At 25.9% G+C, this 23,559-nt stretch overlaps 1 protein-coding gene across 3 annotated transcripts in view; it reads left to right on the top strand.

The window, feature by feature from the left end:
* The window catches only part of LOC114133059 (dual specificity calcium/calmodulin-dependent 3',5'-cyclic nucleotide phosphodiesterase 1C-like), a 169,319-nt gene that overhangs the window by 13,852 nt on the left and 131,908 nt on the right, over window positions 1-23,559 (top strand). For 2 of the 3 annotated variants that reach the window (XM_027998680.2, XM_027998678.2), the window contains exon 2: window positions 2,717-2,737. The exons of the other annotated variant lie outside the window; for it this stretch is intronic. In XM_027998680.2, coding sequence (XP_027854481.2) covers window positions 2,717-2,737 — 21 coding nt within the window. The remainder of the gene's footprint in view (window positions 1-2,716; window positions 2,738-23,559) is intronic. 3 annotated transcript variants of the gene reach the window in all.

Below are 23,559 nucleotides of genomic sequence, written 5' to 3'. Positions count from 1 at the left end.
CTTTGTTTTTATATTATTTTGTTACGCGGTTCCATATTATATGTTTTTAGATAATTAAAAATACAATTTTATTTTTTCAATGTTATGAAAATAATTAAATCAAAATGCATAAATTGAAATAATTTGAAATTGTTATATTCATATGAAACTATCAAATACGTGGTGTATAATTAATAAAGTCAATAAAACTAATAATAAAAACCATAACAATTTATTCTGTTTGTAGTAATTTATCAAAACATAATAAAACAATATAATTTAGTACTTATTATAAAATGTGTTAATTTTATTTTTCTATTACCAAATCTGATGTATACTTTGTTGTAGAATAATAATCTGCTTCTTTGGTCGAAAATCTTTAAAATTAAATAAAAGATTTATCATACGTTGTTTTAAATTGCAATAAGGACAACGTATGATAACGTTTGCTTATTATTGCAATTTAAAAATATCTAGACACATAAGCAACATTTTGACTAAATTGAAAATATTATTTGAATTACCATATAAATGATTTTTTTTTGATATTTTATTATTCAACAAATATTAATCTTAGAGATTTGATATAGGTATTTCGCTATTTTTAATTCTTTTTAAAAATAAATCTTTATTTTTCAATTCACACATTATTATTTTTTATACACAATGACATTTTAAGAATTCGTAGATTTATTTCAATCTATTTATAGTAACATTTAACTATATATATCATTATATATTTCATTGATATGGACTTTTAAATAGGTACATTTATACAGTCTATGATAGAAATATCAAATATGTAAAATAATATTTTAAAATATTATAATTGTGCGATAATTTCATTAAATATCGTATTACTCGTAGAAAAATAAAAAAAAAATAGTAAAGCGAATGAATTAATAAATATCCATAGAATAGGAGACTATCAAACATTTATTAAGTATTAAATGGTTTATTATTGAATTCAAATTTAGCCAATCTATTACGCTGGCATACTCAATGATTATGAATCTATACTCAAAATCTTCTGTTATAGCAGAGCGACTTACTGACTTTTTCACGATGAATTTAATGCATTTCAAATAGTAAAAACTAAAATTTAACCACAAATTACAAAATTTTTATTTATTTATTTAAATACAAGGTTTATTAGCGTACAATGGCTTATACCTCATTTAAGGTTACATTTTAGCTATGGACATTCTTTTTTATGTATTTAACATCACTATGGTTGATCCGTCGTCCTATATATTCGCTGTAAGATTCACTATCTTGGTGAAGTTTATTATTTTGTCCGGAGCCGTATGCTTCTTTGGGTGAGATAGTGTTTATATTTGAATTTATTCAAGCGTTCTGGTATGAATGGCATTCTAATAATACGTGTTTACCAGTGAATTCACAGAGGCATGTTTTGCACCTTGTTTCGGACTCCTTATAAACTACATAATATTAACATTTTGGACCAAAACTAAATATTCAGAAATGTGTTTACTGTAATTTTGTATAGAATTTTTTTTTTTTATATAGTGCAGTGAACAATATACCTGTTTGATTTATTCTATACAATAATTTATAGACGTGTGTTATATATTTATTTTATATTCTCAATTAGTAATATTATAGATATTTTTTTTCGATGCCAATAATTACATCAGTATAATAATAATTATGATTGAACATTTTTTTTTCTGATTGATCTTGGAATACTCCGCATCTTAACCATCGTAGTGGCTATTAATTTCTTACATTTTTTTTTACAAACTAGGTAAAAGTTTACTCAATATCATTCATCTACATATTTTCATATTACATATATCCACTATATGTTTATTGTGTTGGTGTACTTGATACATTCCACAATAATATTATATGCAGCAGAAAATTATTTTTTGTTGCTCGTTTATTCGTCATTGGCGCCAAATTTCTTCAAATATTTTGTATTTGTTTCGTCATATAACCGTTTATTGATTAATATAAAAATGCAAGCATTTCGTCGGCTGAAGGTTTGTTTATCTTTTACCGACATTATCAGCGGCTGATGGGTCAAGTAAACATGACGGTAACGGCGGTGTTTGTAAAAATATAATGATGGCATCGCAATTTATGGTACGCACGCGTACTTACTAATTATCTTAGACGGTAAACAATGGGTCGAATATTATGATATTAAGCCTGTTGGATGAACATTAAAAATGAAAAATACGGTACTAGAATACATAATATCCCTGTATTATCCCTGTGTATTGTATACATATATCGTATTTTAAAAACCACACTATTAAACTAAATGCAATTTGTATGAACAAACGTGTTAACTTATACTATGTCGCGGAATTTAAGTCCGATGTTTTAATGTAACATTTAGTATTTACATCGCCGCTAATACAGTAATGGAAATAATAATATTTTATGCGTAGGTAGGTCAATTTATTAAAATGAGTTAATAAATGCAAAGTTTAAACGCATAAAATTGAATCGATGTATTATATCAATAATTACTACAATTAATACAGTGACTTTGTTGAAATAGAGAATAAAGTTTTTTATAAAACAGTTTTTTATGATAAATATTAAGATATGTATAATAACATATATTGTAAAGATAATATTGCGTTAAATGTATTGTCATAATATATAGGTAGTTAATTATTGTCACAGTTATTATTTTCAAAACTTATATGTCGCATACCTGATAAATTAAATTGTGTTTAATAAATTGTTTTTTCTGTTTTAGTTGAACTACCATCTTATGGAGGTAAGATTATACTTATAAGTATAACATACTTAAAAAAATAATTTTCAAGTAATTTGTAGTCATTTTTCATCAACAACAATTTATTATTCTTTTTTAATTTTATAATACGTTAATGATATTTCTGCAAAAACAAAATATTTGTGTTAATATAATATAATAATTGGTAACAATTAGAATTGAAAAATTAATGAATGAATCAAAGAATTATTAATATATAAGAATAAATTTAAATTTAATAATTATTATGCGTAGGGGGTATAGATTAGGTTGTTCGTATGATAATATAATAAATTAAAATTAGTTAATAAAAAATGTATATTGCAATTTTCAATTAAAAAATGTTTTGTTTTATTACTAAAAAATTAAAACCATATTTTTATTTTTAATATTTTATGCATGTTATTTTTTAATTGCATGTCTTTGTAATTGTTTTTTCAAAAAGTCAGGAGTAATGTGGTTAAGGAATTTCGTAAATATTTTATGTCTTCACAAGTTAAAGATGACTACATATTTACAATTGTATTTTTGACTTAGGCACTGAATTTACCTAGTTACTAACTAATAGGTATGTTATGGGTCTCCGAAAACTTGAGAAATGATGTAGGCTGTATAGTTAATAAAAGCAATTAATTAGATTTCGGAAATATATTTCTAAATGTATTAAATAAAGTAACTTAAAATAAATTCTATTGATTCATTTCACTTTATAATTACTTTTTCCTCAGAAACAGACATGTTTTAATATAATATATTTTAATTGAATTTCACGTATTTTTTAATAATTAAATCTTATTTGAATATTAACTGTTATTTTTATTACCTAAAAGATAAAAAACTACCCCAACATTGTTCACTAAACATTTAAATATTAGTCTTTATCGTTAAAAAAAAAAAAAAAAAAAAACTATACATCTTAACACATCGCGTATTAAATAAATAATATATTGTTTATACTGTTTATAAATAATTTTAGATGCCAAAATATCATAAAAATTTAAAAATCAGAGAATTCCCCTCTATTGAAAATTCAATGTTGAATGTACCTCATTATTGTATAATTTAATAGAATAGACGCGATAAGAAATCTTCTTAACCGTAAAAACTATGTTGAGCAAAACTCATACTCTATTTTAAAGTAATATTTACCTTATTTTGTGTTTACATTGTTTCATAATATGTAATTAATAATTACAATTATTTCAATGTTTATGAAAAAAAAAATTGAAAAAAATGTCATAGAAATAAAAAAATGTTAGTGTACCTATGTACTTCAGATTAAAGTTATTAACAAAAAATCTGTTTCTATTTTTATTATGTTTTTTTTAACGCAAATTCGATATTTTTTATGTTTTGTCATTGTACCACTCACATCAGTTAATACTCGTTAACACTTGTACTTTTTAAGCTAATGACCACGTTCAAAATTTAATTTAACCAGCACTGTTCCCTCATAATGAAACATTATACAATAAAATTGGTATACGTTTGTTATTTATTAACGTATGTTTTTTCATAACTTTGACAATATGATACGTATATCCCAACGCTACAGCAAGTGCTGTAAGAATTTATATCGATAAGAACGTTGAATAATTAACAACAGTATAACAAAAAATATTTATTTATTTAATCGGAAATATTTTTATTATGAAACACACTGACACACAAAATATATATAGAAATAATATACAAGTTGGTATTTATGCTACGATAATAGCTTGCACAACGTGTCACACGCTTACTATCAATACCTCCGTCTTTGCCGTACACACAACAACGACCGGTCTTTTTGTGCCTACACGTGCGGCGATCTTAAATGGTAAATATGTTGCCATCTCAGCAAATCTAACTTCATTGGTTCGACCTACTTTTAACCAACTTATCTAAAATATATTTCCACTGTATAATGTATATTTTATAAAATAATATTAATGACTGTCTACATATTATACGACAGTCTTAAAGACAGAGATGGCTGTCTTTTAGTCTGTATTCTAACAACATGTAATATAATATGTATAAATATTATGAATCTATATGCTAACATATTTTGGTATGCGATGGTAACGATTCTGATATGCATATTATAATATCTATAATCAACTATAATGTATGTATAAAGACTGAAACAAATTGTAAAATTATATACTTGAAAATGTATAATTCGGCATGTTTTATACGTAAAAAATAAAAATAAAACCATAATAAAATAATATAAAAAATTATCTATAGTAAAGTTTAAAAAAAAAAAAAAATGAATAAAAAACAAACATAATATGCACCTTTTATCGTTTTATTTCCCTAACAAATACTGATGACATATACCCCATCATGGTTCGATAGGCATCTATCAATATACGTTTTACATACAGAATACGATAAATATATTTATAATATACTATATATTATTTAGATAAGAATATTATATTTTGGGAGTAAATCTAATTCCACACAGTTGTTTTATTATTTTTAAATTAAGTGGTAGCCACAAGCTTTCAATCTTTTGGGTCTTCGCACCAGAAGTTGGGTCAACAAAATTGTTTTAGTAGTTTACTGTAATACTTCATGGATATACCTACTTTGAGAAAATCCGTTGAACGTTACTATGTTACCCAATATCCATCTATCATAGTGAATAATTGAACCAACTTGTACCTCTCGTTCGATAATGGTGTGTAAGGTTTCTCGATCTCTTCTCTAAATAACAATATACCTATCAAGCTTTAACTTTTTCGTCATTCTTAATGCACAAGCCAAGTGCTGATGGGCCTGCATGTAAGCGTTTTCACATATTTACAAGCTCTATTTTTTTTCAACATCTGAAATATTTCTTACGGATAAATCTGTTAATAGTTTAACATTCTTAAAGTACAATTTTAATAAATATTATATTTATATAATAATACTTAATACTTATACATTAATTATAATTCATTATACATTTTTAAAATACGTTCATCGATATTATGTTGTCCATAAGTTCACCAACTTTATTTTTTTCTAAAAATACAAATATTTAAAAGCTAAAACCCAAGAAATATATATCTAAAAAGTTATTAATTTCTTTAGCTAATACTCTAGGTCGTTGGAAATATTATGTTGATAACGCTCATTTCCCTGTTTTTTGTTTTTTAATTAAAATATGACATAACTACAACATAGTTTATAGCTTTTGATATTTTCACTGTAAGTAAAAATATTAATAAAAGTATTAATAAAATAATAATTACAAGATCTTCATTGTTAATAATTAAATACAAATCTCTTAACAAATATTATTTTAAAACAATGTAAAAATATAAATATTATCGTAATTTGTAACGCAGTGGACTAACTTTAGACAAAAATAGAAAATGTGGTAGACGAATTTAATCAACTCATAAAACCAATAATTATAATTAATATAAAGGTGAACCATAATGATGTTCTCAGTATCTAATTATTTAGAAAATATTGGTTAACTATCATTAAATAAATTATAGCATAAACTGTTTTTGTATAGGTAATAGATATTCTAAAATTTCTAATATTTTTTGTTGGTAAATTTCATATTAACGAAAAACCAACCGAAATTACATACAATTTAGGTATATGTATAGTGTATACAATGTAACTTCTTCTCCATTTACAAAATCCGTGGTTCGTAAGTTTGTATTCCTATCGCGTGTGTATCTCATTTACTCTAATTAACAATTTCATTTATCTGTTAAACGACCACATACATTGCTCTCGGTGTATTAATGCTAATTAACAATTGGTATATAAGACATAGTTATTTAACTAAAAGTTAAATTGTTGTTTAAAGAAATTGAATTTTCTTTTTCATTTTTAGTTTTACTCCCCTATATATTGATTTATATTAATCATTCATCTATTCCATTCATTCAATAATAATATTTTACTATTTTAGTCATATTTATTTAAACATATTTATTCCGTGAATAAATTTGTGACATCAATAGACTATTAGTTGATGTTGTAAAATTTATTTTGTAATAAATTTATTTTTTTTTTTATCGTGTAAACGGTTCTAACTGATCTTCTATTGAAATGTAAAATAATTTTGGTATTTGAATAATATTCACATTTATTATAAAGCAAAAAAACACTTTCTTTGAAACGTCCATGCACAAAAATCATGGTTATATTGTCTTAACAACGTTCGTATTGTTAAAACACTAATTCACTATACAGCAGTTAAATGAACTTAATGTAATATAAATTTTAGGGAAGTGTGTTATTTCTTCATAGGTGCCTAGCTTAGCTGGATCATAATGGCCTAATATAATATAATTGTTCGAAAGCCAAACGTTATTGTCTCGCAACGAACCAATATTTTGGACCCCCCTTCAATGTTTTTAGGGCCATCCGCCAAACGTTATGAAAGCTCATATTATAATATTATATTATATTGTATATCATAATACCAATTTCCAGTACTTTGCCAACGTTAGGTTAAACTAATAAGGATAATTTTATACAACCTTTTAAGATGGTTTATATTATAACCTAATTCGGTTGTATTTATACATTAAAACTTTAACTGGTAAATTTTGTTACGCGATAATGTGTCGTATATAATGTCAATCAAATTTTTTGTGTCTTAGCGATAAGAACTCAAGACCGGATGTTCAAAGGAATGAGTTTCACGTGTTTTTTTCCCAGCCTTACCCAAACGGTGATGTATATAAATATACTCGCATATCTCGCAGATCAGGTTGTCGATATTGTTTGTACGGATAACATTGACCGGGAATAATAATTACAAAAGTTTTTCAAGTATTCGGTGAGCATCGAACTATCCGTGCGTAAAGAAGAGTACGGACTCAGCCGATATCGTCTTCATTAATCCGCCGTGCATACTTATTTGTATGAGTGGTATATCATATATATCGGGTTTGACGGATTATAAGTAACCGTCTTATATTTTAAGCCGCCATATAGTTTCTTAATTACTAAAATTATCAAAGTGTTGTGTTTCATCGACGTTCGCACTTAAGTGAGTTTAGCCTAATTACCATCGTATCTTGAAACCAACAATATACTACAGGGCGCGTTTACTATTATTCATAATTACACCAAACATGCACCCACCGTATACTACCTATATTCGTATATACATACATTACGACGTAAATACAAGCCTAGCAAATATATAATAATAATAATGATATGATATAATATTATCGGTATTATTTGATTTAAGTATTAATTTTTGAATTTTTCAAATCATATTAATCGGATGAACGAGCCATTTGGCACAATATAATGTACTTATCAAGTAAACTATAGCGTGTTGATCGGGACAGGTTATGTATAATAAAATTAATATCGCGTGACTTGCAAATACTAAGTCCTTTTCAGCGGCACGCGTCGTAATAATTATTGGTCTTGCCGAAATACAAATAAAAGATTTCATCAAATTGAAGCACTAAGATTTAAATTTTAGGATATAAAAAATGGGACTTTATTTAGACATAATTATACTCGTGGTTGAGTTTATAAACCGTAGCAAAAGATTTATGCCATAATATCCACTTAACATTAAAAATTAATTCGTTAAAGAATTTAAGAGTATTTTAATAAATTGTAATGATAAATAATTAAACACGATAGATAGTTTCCTTTTAGTTACCTAAATAAGATATTTTAATCAAATAAATGCAATTTATACATTTTGCAAACATTTGCAGTACTTATTTGAAAGTTACTAAACAAATATATTTTCATTTTTTTCACATACAAAGTCAACACAGATATTAGGTAGGTACTTCAGGTTTTTTTTTTCATTAAAGTGAATTAACCATAATATCATTAAAATTTAGTTGGAAAATATTTAGTTATAATTTCTACTAAAAAAATAATATTTAATGTAATTATTGCTATGTCACAAGTTTGATTTAAAACAATAAACTGGCGATAGAAAAAAAAAAATATTATTATACTAAATTTGTACGCAATACTATCAGTACCTAGGATCTAATTTATCAATATATTTACTATTTCGTATTAAACTCTAATAATATGGTAATTACAAGAAGAAAATAATATAATAGTTAATACATTTTTATTGATACAAAAATTGTGTTAGAATTTATATAACAACCCTACTTTTGAAAAGAGAACCTACATTTTAACTATTCTTTGTATTTTTATGTTGCTTATTTTGTATCTAATGATTATTTGGAACAAAAATATTATTATTTTTTAATTTATTAGTTACAATAATTTAATTAGACATGTTTGTAATAATTATAATATTATAGTTTTTACCTTTTTAATATAAATGATATAATATTGACTCTTTACGTCATTCATTTCCTAAAATTATAGTTATAAATATTATAATACTTATGTTTCTTGTATAAAGAAAGGTTTAAAATTTATTTTTATTAAAATTTAGATTCTTTAATATTTCACTCAAAAACTAAAAATTAAAACAGGTATAATATAAAATATATTAATTATAGTTAATTTATACTAATTGTATTTTTGATTTGGAAATTTGATATAAGATTAAGTTTAACGTTTTACATCATATAAGTAACATAATAATATCGAATTGTTCTGACATCCTTAGTTTACTTTCAGTATTGTAAATTTTGCGTGATTATCGTAGATATTTATTGTAGATTTGAATTGATTTAAATAAATTAATGCGATCTTAAAAAGTAATGATTTTGAATCTTTATTAATTGATCTAAAAATTTTTAATTTAAAACATTTTTAATATGGTTTTCATGCTAACAATATTCCGGTTGTATGGAACATATATTACGAATTAAATAATCCGTAAATTTTTTCTGAGAATATTTTAATTGTAAGCAGTGTACATAGTTTGTGTTTAACGTTACACACGGCAATCGGGTTCATATAGCAAGTACCTATAATATTATAATAATTAATAGGTCACAATATTTGTATATATTTACTCTTTGTAATATTTTATACACAACGATTTTCACCCTATTCAGTACGCGCAGTTTGAATATTATTACCACTGAAACTCGTCATCGTCTGTACGTTTTTCAACACAATGTTTATACACATAAACATACATAAATACAGTATAACCACTAATAATCCGTACAGGTACAACAGCTATATAAAAACATCGAATTTCTGAAGACGCAGTGCGTCATTCGGACTCGACGACAATTCTCTAGAATCAACACGCGTATTTACAGACGTCTCAAGTGATTGTGACGTGTTTAGATATTTGCTTATTAAGTATGACTGATAATATCATATTGTCATGTTGTCGTGTTTTTTCTTTTCTTCGCATTTTCGCTTAAATCGCACCCGATCGACACAACGTCGATAATTTTTTCTGCCGTTCGTACATTACTATCCAATGGTTAAGTTAACCCACACATAGGTGTGTATACAATTTCTAGAGAATGGCTGCACGGCGGGCCAAATTTCTCCCTCGGATATTTGAATACTATTTTAATAATGTGAATCCTAACAGATCACATCTGTTACATAATAAAAACACCGTCGTGGTTATTGTATTATTTATTGATATTGATTTTTTTTTTTTTGTTTTTAATTTGTACTATAATAACTACGAAATCGAGTTGACGAGCATGATTTTTAATGAAATATTACCTTTTGTGATGAAGATGTTATGGCGGTCATACGATATATACGATGATACATAAGAAAATAGATCACGTGAATTTATTTTTTAATAAAACTAAACGTAAAACCGATATCATAGTGGTTATTTGACTGATTAATAATTTCAAGGTATCAAATCAGTATAGCGTGCATAAATTAGGGAATAATTGAAAAAATAAATTGATATTAAAAACGAATAACTATGCTACGAATTTTCTTATCGGTTTAACACAAAGGCTTACTGAAAAAGAAAGTTAAGTTCCAGATTAAATAAGCAATGTAATAAATGAGAATGCAAAGTTTATCTATCTTATTTTACTGAACAATAAGAAAAATAAAAACTAATGCAAACAGACTGGAAAATAAGCAATTCTCTTCGTTTTTGAAACAGAGATTGCATAGAGGGTGAAATGTTGATCATTTGTCTTCCGAGATTTAATTCAATCAATGATAAATCGCTGTATAAGTACACATAGCATTTATATTCATTTCAATGGTAGTTCATTATTATCATTATTATTATTTTTTACCAATTGTTTATTAAAATATATTTAATTTCATCTGTTCTACTATACTAATTCCTAATTGTTAGACAGTATTTGAATATATTGTGTATCAAATTAAGCTTGTTTTGACTTGTAACTCAGTCGGATTGATCAAATACCTTTGTTGTTTTCATTTGTCTAAAGATTAAGTTATTATTAAAGTTGGTCTCAAATCTCAATACAAAATTAAGTAATTATTTAAATTTATAAGACGATATAATTTAAAAATAATGAGAGTTACTCATTTTAACAAATAACTATTCCATTTATTACAATACAGGAAAGTATTACGGTTACAAGTGAACGTCGGGTGAACAAATACAATGTGCAATGTGCATCTTTACTACAAAAATATGATTTTGTAAAATTGTGTTCGTTTACTTCCCGAGTGATGATGTAGAAAAATATATTTTAATTAATATTTAATATTATTAATAGAGACGCTTATAGTCCTTTATATTATTATTGTTACTGCGCAATTCCAATTTTATTATTTGGCCAGCTTATAGCATGCGCAGTATATTGTACTACGAAATGGCGAATAGGTAATGAAAATGTCTGAATCGCGATTATTTGAAACAAAATGAACCACCAGAAAATATAAAGGTGCAAATAATTTATAACTATTATACAATAAGACACAACTTTAATTTTACATCGTGTGGAAGAGTGTGTTCCGCCCGGCAATTACCGCGTGTATTAACTTCAGTAAACATTTTTACCACGTAAAACTTCACAGTGAGCGCACATTTATACCTATATAAGTACCAATTATGTCTAACGTATATTTATAAAAGCAGTATATATTACACAAAACATTATATATATAATGTACCTATTAAGACAATCTTCTCACAAAGCATAAGAAATGGTTATCAAAATCTCTGTGAATAAAACGTTATTGTTTTTCTTGAAACTAATTTATTAATCGTTTGTATACCTATGTCAGAGGTATGATGTAAATTAAATTTATACATTATTGAAAATTATAATACGGCCAATATCATTAGAAACTAGACATCTTAGAAAATAGAAATAACCCGTAATAGGCATTTAGGTTATTTCCATAACAAAAACTATTACCAAGTCTATCGTCATTAACAAATAACAATCGAAAGTTACTTTAAAAACAGTTTATTTAGAAAAAATTCACTAATGATTATCGAAATGTACAGCAGTATGATGTTTTTTTTATTATTATTTAGGTGAATAGTGGATTATTAAATATTATATCAGCAAAAAGGGAATCGCATCATAACACGTATAATGTATTAATGTATATAGTGATAATTTCGTTATGTTGTTTGATAGATAGTAAAATATATTATACAGGTACATTAATGTCAACATTTGAAAAAAAATATTATGCAGCATGCAATATGCATCATAACATGATTGTTTTAATATTGCAATAATATAATTAATATGCAATAAATAAAAAAATTCATTATTATCTGAGACAGTTAAAAATTATTTAGAAAGCCTAAGGAATATTGTTTTTAACCTAATGAAATATTCTTTGTTATTTTTGACTGGTAATTAATTAAAATTGCTAAATACCAACATTGCCGTAAACAAAACGTATAACGTATGTTAAGATTAATACTATAGACACTACTTAGAGACAGAAACGAATTAAACACGTGATAAGATTGCCGCGATGTCTACTAAGCCTAAATTTTGAATTGCCTTGTTTTGTTCGTGAAATCATTTGTGAGCAGCTCGAATAAATAGATTTTATAATACTGTGCATTATCGATACATAATAACTGAAATCCTGTGATTATCCACTTCAGGAATTTTATTTTTTTTTTAACTTAAGGTGCACATCATATTAGCTATTATTTTATTAGGTGCGTTTAGAATGAAAATATTATATCATATTAACTCATACGGTACTACTGATTACATTTCCGACTAGGTTTGTTGGAATAGTTTTTATAATATAATTACAGTATAATAATATTAATTTATAGCAACAATAGCGATAATAAATTACTATTAAACTCGATGAATAAAATGGTTGTTTATTTTTGTCCGGATATTCAAGTGAAAAACAAGCCTCACTATTTTGTTGTTCATTTAACTTCACGATAATATCTACACCGGCGTCGGGGCACACTATTTCGACTTCTGTGTACGGTGCAATTTCTATAAGTCACTTGATTATTTCTTATTATATATTTTATTGTTCTTACGAAACAATAACATTTTTGTTGTTTCGTGAAACACACAAAATAGTATAAAGATACGCACAAGCTGAACGAGGCCGAAAAACAATTAAAACTATCCGATACACAACTTTAAGCGGAATTAAACGAATAGATGTACTTAAATGTATAAACCATTCAGTATTTGACGTTGGCTTATCCATATTTCGTTTTCCATTTCGTAAATAAGATTTAGAAAAATTCATTATATTATTGTATGTACTTTAATAATGTTTTGAAATAACACTTGATGAATAAAAATCATACCAGTTGCAACTTGTTTTACTTATCTAAAGTATTCAGATTTAAAATGATTCCATTTCGAGTAGGTATACAGAAGCTTATAATAATGAAAATAAACAGATATACGTAATTACATTTTAAAATAGATAAATATGTGACGATAGAAAATTTAGATTAGTTTATTGAACAATTTCAAAAAAAAAATATGTGATAAGAAAATGAATTAATGCTCCTTTGTCCTTCAATTTTTAAAAAGGTTAAAAAAAACATTGAGTATATTTTTGTTTGTTTTTTTTTTTATTGTTCGTAAAAATAATTTTGTTAGATTTAAATAATGTAGTATGTCAATCGTGGAACTTAAATTTAAATTCACCATCAATGGACAATTATTCATCTAATTACCATACTTAAAATACATTAAATATTACTTTTATGAACTTTGTCCTAGGCGTTTTAAATACAACTATATGAGAGTTTCAGAAAGATTTTTTCAAAGAAAGTTGTTTATCCAGATTTATTAATATTCAAAAAACATTGTTTAGAGCGATCAGTTTACAAGTATTTTACAGATATTTTATTACTGGAATTGAATGACTAGAAAACAACATTTATTTTCATTAATAAACATTGCACAAGTAGGTACATATTATAAAGATAAAATAAAAAAGTATGTAAAACACAATATACTTCCTAGTAATGTAGTTGAATATATAAAAACACAATTACAATAATAATAATAATAATAATAAATATCGTTATTTTATTTAATTTTTCAAAAGAATGAGATTTACATCAACAAATTCCATTGTCTCAAATCTCAATACATATGTAACCGATATTTTTCATCGCCCGCTCGTGTATACATTTCTAAAAACATACTTTAATGTAAATGGAACATTCATGTATAGATACGTACGAATGTTTTTACTTGTAATACGATTGCTTTATTTTTTTTTTTCAAATACCTCACTTTGTGTTATACCGTGATGTAAAAATCAGCCTGTTGATTTTTATTAATCGTATACATCATTACACAGTGTTCGTTTCGTTAACGCATAAAGTATCTTAATTTGACGTTTAAATAATAGTAATTATTACCAAACAATATACGGTCGTTTAATATTATAATTTGATATAATATTAAACGTAATTATTTATTTCAACGAAATTAAATTCATCTATCAAACGTGATTGGAATTTGTTTTTAAATGTTTTTATTAGACGCAAATTGAATAATACGATTATTAATTGTAATTAAAATTTCACAACAAATAGAAAAAAAAATATTTCGACGTTTATTTCATGCATACTTATCGGAAAATATTATGTAATATATACACCACAACGGTTCGGACACGTTTTTAGTGTCGTAATGTAAGATATATTAATGATTTTATCAATGAAAACGATTGATTGCTATAATTCGCGTGCATTTAATGCTTTAATAGTATAATAATATTATAATGTATCTTTTTAATAAATAATTGTAGTTGAGTTAATATGTCGCGTACTGCACGAGACACCGTGAGTTGGTAGCACAGACTGCAGGCGACGTGACGTGCGTATACTGTCAATAATTATTCGTTAAACGGTTTCAAAAGCGTTAACTGCTAGTTCGCCAACCATTAGCCACCTATTGATTGCCCTCTAGTCGTAATTTTTATTCGTATCACTGAAGGACACGGCGAGCTACATTTTAACATTAATTATGTGACGTGAAACGGAATAGGTTAGGAATTTAGGATGACTCGGTTGTAATTAAGATATAGAAAGATTTATAAAGGATTTATTCACTGACTCACCGGTGTATAACGGTCCATAAAATCTATCGTCTATGGTTAATTATTTATTTAAAATACTAAAATGAATTATTTTTAAGAATGATTCTACCTCATTACTCGTTACTAAAGCTAAATTTATTCTTTTTTATTAGTATTATTTAAAACAAGACAATTATTAATTACAATTTATAATATATACCTGTAGATAAATAAATAATAAGAAAATCACTTATTACTAAAAATTATTTAATAAATTTACAACGTTTTAGTTTTAATCTACATGATGCATATTTGAAAGTGTAAAAAAGTGAAAAATTCAATGAATGAATTATAATGAATATTTAAATTTTCGTAAAAACTTTTTATAAATTATTTGGGTTAGTTCAGTAGTTATTTTTACGTTTAGCCATTAAGTAAGGAAAAACGTTTTATACGTATCAAGGAGCATATTATTGTATTACTGTCCTTATGCTAGAGAGTTTTTGGCAGAGTCCCAGGATTACGATTCCATAAAACTAAACTAACCTTATGATTCTCTTGTGAAATTGAAGTTTGTTACGGAGATATTTTAAAATTTAATATATGACAGAGAATATCAATAAAATGTTGACAAGAAAATGCATTACGCCCGTAATCCGTCTGTTATTATTACTAGGTGTTACAGTATTATAACATTACAATCAGTAAAACTTTTAAAAAAAGTTACAGTATTGGTTTTTAATGTTACTATTATTTCCAAAGTTTTGTCGTTGACATACTTATATTACTTACAAAAGCATTAACCTAACCTAAACTTAGTTTTATTTAAATTGTTAGTGTTACTATTGTACTTATTTGTATTTTTGACTCTAAAAATTTACAACTTAAATGTTATAATATTATTCTAAACATTATAGCTCATATGTTTTATGAATTAATTGAATATTCATTAATTTAAAGTGTATGACGTGTTATAAAATAAGCTCAAACAAGCTTCACACCATTACAAATAATATAAGATGAAACTATGAAAGCTGATGCAATATAAATTAAACAGTTTTGGCATCCTAGAAAAAGTTAAACGAAATCAATTTTTATAATTTAATAACTTATTAACGATTATGTTTCATTTAAAGCTAGAACAATTAGAATTAGATAGATAACTATATTTAAATCCATACGTATTCGTTAAAATATTTAGTTTTATATTTTATATAAGTGTAAAGGTTTTGAATATTTTGAATTAAAAAATATTTAATTATCCCAATAATTGTTTTTCTTTATAATATACAAAAATATTTTAACTTTAAACTATTATCACGGTAAAAACATATCTTCTTCATTCTGTATATATTTTTTTTTCATTGTGAATTTGCTAATTCTTAACCATAACTAACTTAACCTTCTTCACAGTACTACATTGATTTATTTTACTTACGTGTTTTATTTTGGTGAAAATACTGTTTTATTGCATAATGTAGCATTATATGGTTACCTTTTTTACGGAGTCAAAATATATTGTCTCTAGTCTCTGTAGATACGTGATTCTTCTGCATAGTATACGTATTATTTTTCTGCAGAGTTATCATTGTAATAAATTTTCCCAAAAGACACTTGGTTGAGTAAGACTATTGGACAAACAGAATCGAATTGTGGTGGTGGTCTCCAGAATGTCTTTTTGACCTTATCGTTCAACTCGCATGAACAAATTTTGTTTAAAAAATGTTGTGTTAACGCTAAGACAACGCATGATATGACAAAACGAGTTTAAACCTACATAATTAATTTATTATCTAGAACTTAAATAACATTATCAACTAAATTAATGTTATTTTAATAACCTTCATTATGATTACTTTTTAAAAAACATATTAGATTTTAAGCAAAGCTAAGATTTTTTGATATTAAAATGATGGTTTTCATTATATTTTTTTTTATGATTCCATACTACAGTTGTAAATCTGTACCAAAATATTCTTGTAGCTTCTTATTAAATTAGTCATTAGGATAAATAAAAAATAGAAAAAAATTTTTTGTGTATTATAATACTATTTACAACATTTTAAATTGAGATAAAATTTAATCAATATTATTGTCCTGAAAAAAAAAGTAATTTAGAAGGTGAAATATGAATAATTTACGATTTTTCTATTATTTTAAAAGCAAAAATATTCTATGATCTATGAATTCTAAATAATTACAGTTAAAAAATAAACACATTTTTTCTAAAAACTTTGCTCTAAAAGGAAAACTATTTCAGTCACGCAACACGATGTAATGTAATTTATAAAGACAGTTTTAATCTAAACAAAAGTATTATTTTAATTTAATATTATTTATAGTTTCAAATAATTCAAAAAAAAAATAATAAAATATATTAACGCTGATTTAATATAATAATTATAGTAATAACCTAAAATAAGTACTTTTCACTATTTACTCATTTTCATTTTTTTCCTTTTAATAAAGTGTATACTAATAAATATTTTTAAATATTTTAAATATTCAGATATGGCTTGTTGAAACTAATTTATAATGAACTTTAATTACATAAATTAAATGGATATAATATATTTCAGCTATTGCACTTAAAAATTGTTTCTTTGTTAATTTAACTGCTAAAAAGAATATTTGTTTTCAGCAGGTATATAATAAAATATTTTAAAACACTATTTGATGGTATTTATTACAAGATTATTGTAATAATAATAATTATAATACCTTAAAAATATCTTATATTTCTATATAGAATATTATATAATGAGCTGTATTATGATAAAAACCATTGTTGAATTCACTACGATTCTAATTTATTTAATAATATAATTTTATTTAATGATTGCTAATATAATATATTAGCAGTACCTACCTATTATTTAACTTGGGTTGAAATTAATCTATCAATATTTTTCCGTTTTGCTATTTTATTTAACCTATGTTGACCCTATATTCTATATGATTTCTAATATTATGTCCATATTGGTTAAAAACTATTTACTTTCATAAGGATCCTTTGATTTTATAAAATAGATTACAATTTTTGTGGTGGTAGTCTGTTTCATGTTGTCGAAGTCCTTCCGTGACTGGTCGAGTGGAACATTTTTTTTAACGCGATATTTTCGATTTTTATTAATCAACTCGTATCTTATACGATTATACGCACTATGAGACGATTAAACGACGAATTCGCTTAAACGGAGTGTCTGACGGTGTTTTCACTCCCCTTTCCATCCTTATACTATAATACTGCTATATGTATACGTGTAATGCACTCGTATATCAGTAATACTATATGGCGAGGGTCACCAACGTAAGTTAGTAATTCAACTAAAATCGGAGAGGAAAAAATATAAAACCGTTGTTCATTGTCGTCTTAAAAGTTTAGTCATTGGTGCAATGATATTATCACTGGCGTCTCAACGAGAAAGTCACTGATCCACTAATCTTAATGTACCTATTTATGGTTGATCATTCTGAATACAGACAGACTGTTATAGAATGAATGCTAATAACTTGGTTACCTATTGTAGAACAAATATAAAATTATTATTATAATAATGTAGCATTTAATTTTTTTTTTTAACGGTGACATTTCAATACCATATGTTTAGTCAAATCTAAAAATCCCAACTAATATGATATTTCGAGATAATTGATTCTGAAACATTTAAGTACCATAAAACCGAGACATATATTTATATAATACATTTTGCAGAATTATGTAGATTGTATTAGACTATTTTAATGTTTAGTTATTTCAATAATTTTAATATTTTTTATTTTTTATATACTTATAAAAGGTACAAAAAAATAATTCACCATGCATGGTTGTCTAAATCCATTTTTACCTTCAACTATATTTATCAAATTTAGAACAGTATTATTAATTTATACTATTATTTATATTTTAACATTTACCTAATAATATAAAAAAAACATTACAAAAAATATTATATAAGTATAATAAATAATAGACTAAAATGACTAAATACTATAGGTATATTGTATTTTATAAAACCACTAATTATTATTAAAGACTTTGATTTCCAGAACATAGAACATATAACTTGGTTACTCAGAAGCTACTCATTATAATTTTGATTTAATATTTAGATACCTACACAATTATTTTGAAAAAAAATTATTTACATAACTAATTACAATACTTAGAGTGGTCTTCGTTTAATAAAAGTATTTGTTTTATTATAATCATAGTTGCCTTCTCAAATAGTTTACAATGTAAGGATCTTAAAATAGTTTCGATATTAATAATTATAGTATCTAAAAAATTCCGAAAATCGGAATTTGAATTCAATATTCAAGGAAAAACAATTAAAATGTTTAGAATTAACTTTTATCGAAAATTTTAGAATGTCCATTATTAATTGCTAATAAGTGCTAATTAGCACGGAAAAACTATTTTAATATAATACTTAATATCTATTACAGTATTACGTGTCATGTACAAAAATACATGAGATTTTATTTTAAAATTTTCGTTTATACCTACGGAGTTATAAATACTGTCGATAGTCATGTTTTAAAAATAATAATAGAAAATTAATATTTATCTGTAGAGACAAACACGATAAGGTACTCGGTGTATAGTTATACATTTCACAAAATGTATGATTATCTATAATCTATGTAGGTATTATATTAAATATTATGGGTGGATTTTTCATGCGTGCAGGCATTACTAACAATAATATTATAATTAGTGTGATTTTATTTTTTTTCTCTCTCATATTATATCCTATAAGTACTCCAAGGACCAGCGTATCAATTAATCCGCACGCACGACGCGATAACAATTCATATAGGCTGGGCCACCGATACGGCGTGCGTATTATAAGCTCGTACATAGTAAAACGAATAACTATAAACCCAAAATATACGACTCTGAATTACCACGCGATCGTTTGACCTATGCAAAATATTATGACGCAAAGTGTGTGTGTGCGTGTGTGACATATGAAACAAATTTAAGTATAAAAAGACAAAACCGTTCTACCTCGGGTTTTAATTCATTAACGGGCCTCCCGTCGGTGTATCGCGAGTCGTGACGCACGTGCTACCCATCGTTTATAAACTGTATAATATTACCACTACTACAGGTGTACATTGTACGACATATAATAATATTATTGTCGTATGTTGCGCGTTAACACTACACGCGTAATATAATTACAGTATTTATATATTATCGTGTTCCTAAAATATATTATTGACTGTTGGGGACATCAATTTGTCAACTTACACATTATCCGTCACGCCGACGTGACGTGGTAAACGTATAACAGTTTTCAGATGCGGGTACTCTATCAAACACCCAACCACCCACCCACCCTTATCGAGCATTAATGGGTATACGCGTATCAACGATGTGAGCGAATTTCAAATGTATCTCTCCGTATCGTATCACTTTACCACCTAGGGATCATCACCCCTTAAAACTTCGGAGACGAATGCCCCTTATATAGCCCCTCACAACGCTTGCCCTGTATATGTGCCATTAAACCAATAGTATTATATACATATATAATATATATATACATATAATATAGTACGTAATAGGCACCATGGTATTATTATATGTTATACGTGATATCCTATACACGGCAGGATAATATTATATAATATTAGAGACGCACTATTTGACGTGTGTTATATGGTAATTTTATTTTGATTTAATCAGTGAGTTAAAAAGCCTATATTTTGTGTAAAATAAAATTTCCAAAAGTATATCGAATAGACGAACAAGTTCGAATAACAGACTGTGCATGATTAATAGTAATATCTCAATAGGGAAAAATATTTGTTTGACAAATTCAATAATTCATCTTACACGATAATATTTTGGAAAAAACGGTTCATATTATACTTACCTTAATGTAAAAAGTATAATTTAAACATTAAAGTATTTATAAAGAACTGCATTTAAAAACAACTTAACATGTAACCACATTTATTTAACTCTATAACTTCATAATATTATTTAAATACCAATTCATACGAATCGTTTGGACGATAATATCCTTCAACATCGAAGTAAATCGGTATTAAGTAAACCCCACCTATATAATATTATTATATGAGAGGCGTCCCCAATATAGTTTTCGTCCATTTTGATGTATGAGCTGCCGTGGAAACTGATATGATTTTAACGGTTCTCTAAGAATGCAAAAAAAAAATTGTATGCATATAAATCATCACGCGTCATAATATTCTTATCAGTTATCAACACGATATAGTTTGGACATCTATAATACAGTTTATAACGATACCTATACATCATCTTAATCATATTATAGCGTATAATATTTTCAAAACCAGCCATCTAATTTTTTTTTTTTTTTAATTCTTATCAAAAGCCGAAAAATAATGTATTATATAATTGATTTTGGAACTATCTACATTTTTTTCTACTCAATTTCAATTCTAAACCGATTAAATATTGGTTAGACATTCATTATTTAAATACAACATAGATAATATTATAATATATAAATATTTTTTTTATTTATTATTGACCTAGTCTAAAATTATTTAAACGACCAATATACCTTTATAAATATCTTTAATTAATATAGAATAATATATATATTTTACATATCAGATATAAATAACATGAACATTACACACAGATGAAAGCATTTCTTTCAATGATGTGACTCCTGTTCTTAATCTAAATTCTTGTACTAAGTCGTATTAATTTAGATGCTTAAGAAGTCTGATGTCCTAATGTTATCTAGTAATTGAATGTCAAATGGATTGACATGGTGATCAAGTCTTGTTTTGTGTTTGAGAGCAAAGCTTTGAATCTTCCCTGTTATTGTAGGCAGCATCATATTACGGTTAATTGCGTTGTTTCTTTCGAATAAAAGGTTTTACTTCCGGTAGGCTTCAGTGATAGTCCAAAGCTCGAGATTTTGACAACACTGTATTTCATCGATGTTAGATTTACTGGCACATCCCCAGCATAGTTGAATGTTATTAGTTTAAATCGGTTTTATAATAGTTATATACAGTAAACTTTTAATGGTTAATTTTAAGTGCTGCGGTCCAAAACTTTTCGCTTCTTTTCTTTAATTTGTCAATTTTTTTTCCAACGGACGTGATGTTTTCAGTTTAGACGAGAACAAGGTAGATTCTCAGGTATTTTATTGAATTTGTTTATAGAATTACACGAATACTTAAAAATTAATAAATTTAAATAATTTTGAAAATGTAATACTTTTAGCTGGTTTTGAAAATAAATGATTATTAAAATGTGTATACAAAACAGCATACCTATTGAACCCAAATTTTGAAAATGAAATTGTCTACGCTGTGAAATGATGAAAATTTTTGGTTTAGTGTCATCAACGAAATAAATGCGATGGTTGTTAACCATTTTCTAAGTCAAAAATTCTGTCATTCGTTAGACATCTTGAAATCTAAGATCAAACCGTGTGAATTTTTTTTTATTTCTGTGGCATATTAGCTGCACAATAATATGGCTGATCTAAAAAAAAAAAAAGCGAATCGACGAAGAAATCAGTAATATTCCACATAATACGTTATTCCGGTAGTCAATATTGAATTTCAAAAATCGTCTTAGCTACTGTGTACTTAACGGGATTGATAACATTTAGCTGATGTAAAATAAAAAAAGAAAGAAAAACGATTACTTTTAAATTTTCAACGTTGTAGAATATGATGACTCTAATTTACTGCAACAACAAAAAAAAAATATATATATATAATAATAACAATATTTTTTTTTAATTTCATATTAAATTGTAGGTACTGCATCTTTGCACCGCTCTGTATGTAAATAATACGACATTATTATTGTAAATACTGCAGCCACTGCGGTACTGCACGTACGACTCGCACGATCGTTATAGACGCGTATTCATTTTAATTTATTTTTTCGCGATAATAATATTGTGTGTGTATAATGTAGGAATCGTGTAGTAATAATTATGTGTATATATAATATATATATATATATATATATGTATATTATAAATAACTGTATCTGCTGGTCGTTATTTCGTGGCCGCGATAATACACACTCGCGGGAACTATAAAACGACAACAACACTAACAACCAGCCAACAACAACAGCGCCCGCCGGCATCTATTTGATAACGCGGAAAATCCTGTAGGGATTTAACACGCGTAGCTCCCAAAAACAACGGTCTCCCGTCCAATTAGTTCACATGATAACACAATTATAATTATCCACATTATATCACACGGAGGTCCACCGCCACGACGATAACACCTGTATCATGCATGTTATTATAATAATTATGCGCACTAATTATTATGATTGATGCGTGGAGAGACGAGACGTAATATGATGAGGTAGGTTTGTGCTGAGACGGTAGTATGTTTTAAATAAGTCGCATTTGAAATGACCTTTTTTTTAAAAAAATTCAAAATAACAT

The sequence above is a fragment of the Aphis gossypii genome, chromosome X, assembly GCF_020184175.1.
Source record: "Aphis gossypii isolate Hap1 chromosome X, ASM2018417v2, whole genome shotgun sequence".
In the NCBI taxonomy this organism is placed as follows: Eukaryota; Metazoa; Arthropoda; class Insecta; order Hemiptera; family Aphididae; genus Aphis; species Aphis gossypii.
Note: the sequence above shows the minus strand (reverse complement) of the source record. Positions and strands in the feature narration are given on the sequence as shown.